The following is an 8,138-nucleotide window of genomic DNA, read 5'->3' on the forward strand; positions in this document are numbered from 1 at the left end:
TAACTCCATAGGTGAGGTATTAACATCATTTGTGACAAAGACTCTTAAGAGAAGCAGCCTCAGAACATCCTCAGTCTGTCAGTCACTGTGGAGGAGGTGTCAGGTGCACATCTTCCGTCTTAAATCTCAAATGCTAATGTTGCCTTGTGTCTGCTGGATGTGTGAACAGGAAGCTGTTTGCGTTCACTATGTCAACTTTAGAGGAAGAGAAAATGCCAGATGCCATGCTTTCAGCTTGTTCTGCTGCCCCCCTAGTGGCCAAACAAATCAGTCAATACATCTTTAATGTCAAATTAAATCTGGGAATTTGACTCCAATACTGTAATATGGCCTACTTAACTATATATTATTCTGTAAGTGTGACCCTCAATGTTGTCCTGGAATATATTGACAGTTCTGGCTTTTATATGCCAGCACATTCATCCTAAAACCCCCTGCAAACCAGCCTCATCCAGCTCAACGCAGGCCTTGCCTCAGGCCCAATCTGTCACATGCCTGTCTACCCCGCTCTCTGCTCGCGACATATCAATACCAGCAGTGGTCCCTCAGTCAAACTCCCCAGTTTGCCGCCTGCACAATCTGCTGATTTTAACACTCTCAACATGATGATTGACTACCACAGGCCTCCACCGCCTCTCGCCCACAAATAAGGAAGAGAGGATCCAATCCGGTTAAGATACACCACCAAGCAATGCTCCTCCAACCAATCATAGTGCACGCTCTCATGTCACTCATCACGACCTGGCTTAGTGCGCTCTGGAGTCATTTGAACGGCTGAGCGGGTACTGGGATGTCAGCTGCCCTCCGTCAGAGATCTGCATGGAGCCAGAGGACTGCAGACAGCCACCAGCCTGACACACCGCAAGCATCACTTTCACAGCTCTTTCAGATTCTTCTCAGTCACTGTCGCACTCCTCCGACGAGTCATGTATGCCTGTAATGTATTTATGCTCAGTCAGCTGTTAGATGTCTGCTCTACATGTTGGGTTCTGCTACATTTTTCTCAAACTATCCATTTAATGTCAGTTTTGTGAACTATACCTTGAATGGATTCTGGTTTCTTAAGCAATTATGTGTTGTGAGTCCGGAAAAAAATAATAAGTTTTCAGTGTTTTTAAACTGTTAGAAATTTCTATATGACTGTAAGATTTACGGAAGAACTGAAAACATGACAACACTGGCGGACAAACATGTTAATGTATGTGGGATCAGGTTGAGTCTCAGTCAGTTCTTAAAGTTGATCAATAGCGCCATCTCATGGTGCACTGGGATCACTATAAAATCTCAGCATCAGGAGAGGATTTTCCATAACATTGGTGATACATTGTCTTTAAATTTTAATGTTAAATGATAAAGGGAGAATTCCATAAAGCTGCAGCAACACACAGTGTTGTCTTAAATTTGACAATCTTGACCATTTCCTTTGTTAAATAGGTTTGATATGGAGTTACTGGGCCCTTGCTAAAAAAAGACAGAAAGGTACATCTCAACGTGTTTAAGCTGATATATGGTAAAATTGAAATAGTGGCCAACAATTCAGGTGAAATGTTAAAATGAAAGTAAAACAAAAGCCACATTAGCTATTGCCACTAAATTCATTATAATATTTTGTTGCACTGCTTAAAGATTGCTTGCTTTTCCATTTTCTTTAGTTTGCAACTGCTGTTCATGATTTAACAACATATAATGTGCCATTTCATTTAGTTCTGATTGTCTTCATGGCTTCAATGAATTGTGTAGCAAGACTATAACAAGCTCCATGTAAGTGTGGATTGGAAACTGACTTGTATTAGTATTACTGACATTAAATGCAGCACAGTTTTATGCATTATTTCTGTCATCTGTTCGAAGCTGTACACTTCGATCCATTTCTCATTTTTAGGCACTTTAAAGTGACAATCTCAATGATCTGTTACATTCTCTATAGCAGTACCTGTGGTGATAAGCAGTAATTGCAGGTTTATTCTCTCTGGCCGACCAACCACTGCTGGGCAACCTGTTGCTAACTGCGCCACAGACACCCAGTTCATAAAACTGCAAAATGAAACTCTTGAAGGTTATTACTTCAAAGTTTCAAAGTTGCATTCCTAAGAATAAGCAATTGACCTGTTGCAGCTATATATACAATTAGTATTTCTGAAGAATTTACTGAACGTTTACAGCACATTATATGGTGCAAACTGGTTATGGGACTGGGTGACATGCAAAAAAAAAAAAACACAAATAGTGCAAAGTGCAGGTTAGAACAATTTTATTTATTAATTTCTGTACAAACACATGAAAAAAAGTTCACACCTGGACGAAACGACCACAATCGAGATCTACAGTGCAGCAATGTTAACTGTTCCAAACTGCTGTGGTAAACATTTGTACATTAGTTTTATACAATAGCAAACTATTGTGTAGAATTTCACATTACTAATACAGCAAGAATAAGAAGATGGAGAGGATGAGGACATCTTGGACATGACATTTGAAGTGAATGAGTGAAAGAGCTCTCACAGAAACTTCGGTGTGTTTAAGACACAGCTTATTCACAACAGATCTGAAGTATACATTGATCCTTAGAGGAAAAGACCTAACTCTTAAAACGAAACATCCTCATTACATAAAACTAACGTATCCGTGTAAAGAATTCAGTGGTTGTGTTGTGGCTTCACAGGGTGGACACTACTGTTGGAAGCGTGGTCAGAGGTGCATATCTCCTCGTGTCAGTTTGGGTTGTCTGGCTGTACATGTTATCGAGGGGAATGGCCAGCTGTCCAGCTTGTCCCGACCCCTCCTCAGAATTAATGCCATAGGGCATCTTGGACATCTTGGACATAATGGCCAGGCTCAACTTGAAGAGCACATTATGGAGAGCCACGCGGTATTCTTTCCTCACCAGGCAATAGATGACAGGGTTGAAGCAGCTGCTGGTGAAGGCCAAGCAGTTGGCCAGAGGGAAAAAGTATGTTTGAGCCAAGAAGAATGAAGGGCTGATATCAACGATGTCAAGTTGGATGAGGACACTCCAGAGAGTCAGAATATTGTACGGGAACCAGCAGGCGCAGAATGAAAGCACCACCACCGCCACAGACTTTGAAATGTCAGCCTTTCGCCGAGAGTTGCTGCCCCTCAGTTTGTGCCGGCAGAGGAAACGCAGCAGCAGCAGGTAGGAGAGGGTGATGATGGTGTAGGGCAGCAGAAATCCCAGCACCACCCTCAGGAGCTGGTTTATTCCAAGCCAGGCCGTACCATCCGGGAAACGGAGCAGGCACGCCGTGTCGTTGCCGCTGCCCACATGTCTCAGGTCAGCAAACACACCTCTGGGTGCCGCTGCAATGAGTGCTGCAGCCCAGATGAACGCTGTGGCCATCGGAGAGCTGCTAGATCTTCTGCAGAGGGATGCACTGGCTTTGAGAGCTGTGGCCACATAGCAGTACCGCGTCAAGCTCATCGCTGTCAGGAAAAAGCAGCTTGCAAAGACGTTGAGGCCAGTGAGTAAGGACACAGCCTTGCATGTGGCCAAGCCAAAAGGCCAGTTGTAGTCCAGCGCAATGTCTACGGCCCAAAACGGCAAAGCCAGGGAGAAGAGCAGGTGGGCCAAAGCTAAGTTGAACACAAAGAAATTGATGGTGCCTGTAGTTATGGTGTGAGTAGAATACAGCAGGAACATCACTAACAAGTTCCCCAGCATGCCTGCTGTAGCCACAATAAAGTACACCACAGAGATGACTATTCTTAGCCAGGGGGGTCCGTCGTCGAGGATCTCCAGCCCGCCGTCGATGCTTGTGTTGTGGAAGATCAGGTGGGAGTTGTTACAGGGTGAGCCTGCGCTGCAGCCATTCAGGATGCGGCTGAAGAACTCGAGTCTCTCGAAGTCAGTGTCGGACATGCTGCTACACGGAAGATGATCCTGTTGAGGGTTAAGCTTGTCCAGCTATGATTCGAGATGTTTCCGCTCGTCCTCCTTGTGCCAATAACGAACTAAAAATGTAAGTTGTCTGTTGATTAGCTGACAGTCATCTATCCCTGCAAGGAAAGAGGAAATGATTATTGCATAATAGGCGCTGCAGTTTATGAGTAAATAAGTACATTAGCCATGTCAGATAAACAAATTACACCAAAGTGTTACCCACAGAGTTCCATAATCCAATTTAGGTCTCAAAGAATCAAACTCCTCTGGAAGGAAATGTGAATTAAAAACAGCTATTTTTTTTTTTTTTAGAACGTTCAATGTATATACTGTGTAAAATATACCAGATAACATGGATATACACATATCCCTCACTGTTATTTATAGCTCTCCATACATACATACATTACTCTGCACCTATCTGCTTTTTTCACTTCTGGTTAGATGCTAAACTGCATTTTTTGTCTCACTTTTGCAATAAATAATAGCATTTTGTACACTTTTGCAGTAAAATACTTTCGTCTTTTTGTTCACGCCTCACTCACAAAATGGTAAAACTACCAGCTAACTTCGTTCCTCCTCAGATCTTGGGAGTTATGTGATTGTCTTTCAGAGACATTTGAGTGGTTTGGGGCAATTTTTCAGTCCAATAATGATGAATAATTTGACATTTAACATCCAAAACTGGCAGTGGACTTATCGTATTTATGAGCAAAAAGGAAGCAGAGGTTAAAAAAGGTGACTTGATTCATGTTTCCATTAATTTCTAACATCCTCACTGATAAACAACCAAATATAAAGTTAAAAAGAGGTTTACCAGAGTGACAGCTCTCTGTTAGAATAACTACCATCAGACATCAAACAGTAAAATTAATATTGTGACTGTGCCTCTTTGAGCTCTTTTAACAGGCTGCTCATTGAATTTGAACTCTGTCACGTTTCTATAAATGCATATATTCACAGCCATATGTAGAAGAAACGCTCACCTGAATCTCAGAGGAGGTCAGTTTCAACAGTTGGCTTTCTTGTTGCTCTGCTGCACAACACGGAATCACCTCGAGGGCGGACAACAGCAATGAATCCACGCTCCACCCTATCAGGTTTTTCTCTCTGCATATTCAAACCAGCAAAGGGGAAAATACCCAATGAGAAATAACTGCTCTTCATCAAATCTGGGGGGAAATTCAGCCATTAGCCAGACAGCAAGTATTTTATTCGATTTTAATGAAGATGCAAAATCTAATTACGTCTTAAGTCTTGGCTCCTGAAACCCGAGAGGTTTCTTTCCTTTTTCTTAGATTCCTTGACTTTTTAAAATCTTTCCTCCTTCACATCATTCAGCTTTAATTCAGTTTGGTTGATAACAGCGTCATCGTGCAATTTAAAGTACATTGAGACACATACTTGAAGCAGGATACACAGGAGATATTTCCCAAAAATTAGAACTTCCACAAGCTCATCAGCACTTACTAAAAGAGCAAATTTAAAAGACTGTGCAGTGATGATAAATATGTGCACTACATGTGCAAGACAGGGGGTCTGTGACTGTTACGTGCTGTTTTATAGAGCTGAGCATCTATTCTTACTGTTTTGCTCTGTGTTTTATTTGTAAATTGGTTTGTAATATTGCCTTTTGAAGAGTGCTGCATGTATAAATTAATCAAGAAATTAGTAAGAAATAGGCCAGCTGGGTCTTTTTTGCTGTTTCTGTCATTTTTTAGTTTTTAAGTTAAGTTTGTTATTAAGCAAATAACAATGTGAACAACGTACTGATGGTGGTGTTAAAGGCACTTGGAAAATAAAAGTAGCAAAGCCACTTTGTTTTTTGTTTTTTTTTCTTTTGTTTTTTCCATTTATATCTGGGGCATTGCCTCAAGATTCGATTGAGCCGCAGAGATGACTCTTCATTATGAATCGTTGATAGTGGAAAGAACATCAGCAGTGAATGACTAAATGAGATTAGCTTGGAATAGGCGGAAGAGTGGGGAGCTTGATTAATGCTGGTCTGTCTGAGATGACCCATCTTCATAACCTAGCTGAACAAAACATGCAGTGTTGCCTGAGTGTTTTCATGGCTAACAACGTGCTACAGAAGCACATGTTCATTTCTACCTCGATGTTTTCCTCTCTGGCTCCGCTTTACTTTAATCCTGCTGTAATAAAGCTACTCAACACTGCCCCCAACTGTCCACAGCTCTCAAATTAAATTGTGAAGAGCTTGCATGGTTTTTCGATAACAAAATCACTTCAATTAGAGCCAGCACTGCTTTTGATGTAAACACAAATGACCTCAGCAAACCCTGTAAAGACGATGTAATCGTGGGAAGAGTCTCCTGTATTACAGTAACTGAGCTCTGCAAGACTGACACTGAGTCGAACTCGTCCACCTCATGCCTTGACCCTGGTCCTACAGAATTTCTAAAGCAGGTGTACAACAGTGTGTCAAGCCATGTCCTGAAAATTATAAATGCATCCCTGCAAACTTCAAAACTGCACTGTAAAACCAATACTAAGATTGACTTCTGCAAAACACAAATCAGTTGGTCAGATGCGTCTTTCAGGGTGCCTGTTTAATAAATGAATGCATGTGTGTGTGCATTTCTGAGCATTCCCCGAGCTGTGCCACAGGGAATAGAGAGGTCTGTGAGGAGAGTGAATGAACAGCAGCGTCGTGGCTTTGTCGCCACCCTTTGTGAACTGAGAATACAACACTTCACTGTGTGAAGAGGAGGAGGAGGAGGAGGAGGAGGCCCCCTCCAGCACATTTCCTATGCTTTCTCTTTAAGGCCTGTAGTGACAAATGTCTGACTGAACAACAGGCAACATGAATCCATTTGCTCGTTGATGGAGGGAGAAGTTATTCAGGGAAGGAATATTTCAAACATAAAAAAAGAGCACAGACAAAGCCTTCCTTTGTAAAATTAGATTATGAACACATGTTAAACACATCTAAAGACAGCAACAGCATCGGATCAACAGATCAGCCACAGAGACGTTTTGATCGCCACTAGTGTACATTTTGTAAATATCTTATGTTGCTGTTGCCTCTTATTGTTAGAAATCTTGTGGTATGACCTTGCAGAATAAAGACAGATCGTCCTAATCTTGATGACAGTAATACATTAAGCAATATGTAAAACTGAACTTATTCTATTGCACTATTAACATGAACATGTAACCTAATGAAACACATAACACATAAATGTTGATTTCCTGACTTGGAAATCAAAGCAGACTTTATACTGGAGAGGTTCAAAGGGATGAAATCATCACAGCCGACTGTTTCTGGCTTTCAGCCACAAAAAAACAGAAATAAACTGTTAATTTGACATTTTGTTGCTTTTTTTGGCTACATGTAGCTAAAACTAACTCAGTCATTCAAAAACTACTAAAATACAGGTTTACAATTTTTCAAGTCTGTCTAAAACAATAGTCAGGTGCCTGTAAAACACAGAGGCTTTGCATGCTGTGATCATCCCTTCTGTTCACACTGGCCATTAAAAGACGTCTGTTAAGCTGTACAAGATATGATAAACATTTCAGCCATGCAGTATGAGCTTGTACGAGTTGTTCTAAAACAGACTTGTGTTAAACAGGATTTATGGCAGAGCTGTTGTGTTCGACTCAGTAGCAGGTTTTATGGGGGGCAGCAGACATAGGGCCCACATTCGCCAAGGGTCCCATAAAGTAGTCCATAAGATCACACTTGACCTTTTTTCAACACCATAAATTTCATGTTATTTTTTGTTTGTTTGTTTTACCAATTTAAGACACTCACTACTGTATTCTGTTATGCATCTGCCATGTTTCACCCCTCTACTCTGGCGGCATTGTGCTGTTCCTACATGGTCATATGTCTGGTACCCCCTGAAGAGGCCCCCTTTTCTTTGCTATTTCAGGGTACTTGGTAGTTTAGTCTTTTAAATCAATGTTTAAAAAACTGGGGGGAAACACAAGAACTATACAACTTGCAGAATATATTTGAATGTACTGAATATTTCAAGTATATCTGAGCCCCTTTTTTTTTCCATGGATACTGTGCTATCATGTATGAGGGCTAAACAACTGAAAAATGGAAAACGCTGACATTAACTTGTCTTTAGTTTGTCTTGTGTGTTGTTGCTGTCATGCTGTAGTCAAATTGTTGATAGTGAGGGTGGTATATTTGTGGCCAGTTTTACAAAGTGAAATCTTGTTTCGTGATCAAGTCAGACCCATGTCATGCACCCTTACTTGGTAC

The 8,138-nt window shown here is 41.2% G+C and overlaps 1 protein-coding gene across 1 annotated transcript; it reads right to left on the reverse strand.

Moving 5' to 3' along the window:
* Positions 1–2,656: 2,656 nt before the first annotated feature.
* On the reverse strand, positions 2,657–3,877 carry LOC143334860 (relaxin-3 receptor 1-like). The gene has a single exon (XM_076753798.1). The coding sequence runs from the start codon at positions 3,875–3,877 to the stop codon at positions 2,657–2,659; it is 1,221 nt and encodes a 406-aa protein (XP_076609913.1).
* Between the last annotated feature and the right edge of the window lie 4,261 nt (positions 3,878–8,138).

This window comes from Chaetodon auriga, chromosome 17 (assembly GCF_051107435.1).
Source record: "Chaetodon auriga isolate fChaAug3 chromosome 17, fChaAug3.hap1, whole genome shotgun sequence".
In the NCBI taxonomy this organism is placed as follows: domain Eukaryota; kingdom Metazoa; phylum Chordata; class Actinopteri; order Chaetodontiformes; family Chaetodontidae; genus Chaetodon; species Chaetodon auriga.

Excerpts from the sequence above, each read along its gene's own strand:
- LOC143334860 (XM_076753798.1), bottom strand. The coding sequence starts at position 3,877 with ATGTCCGACACTGACTTCGAGAGACTCGAGTTCTTCAGCCGCATCCTG.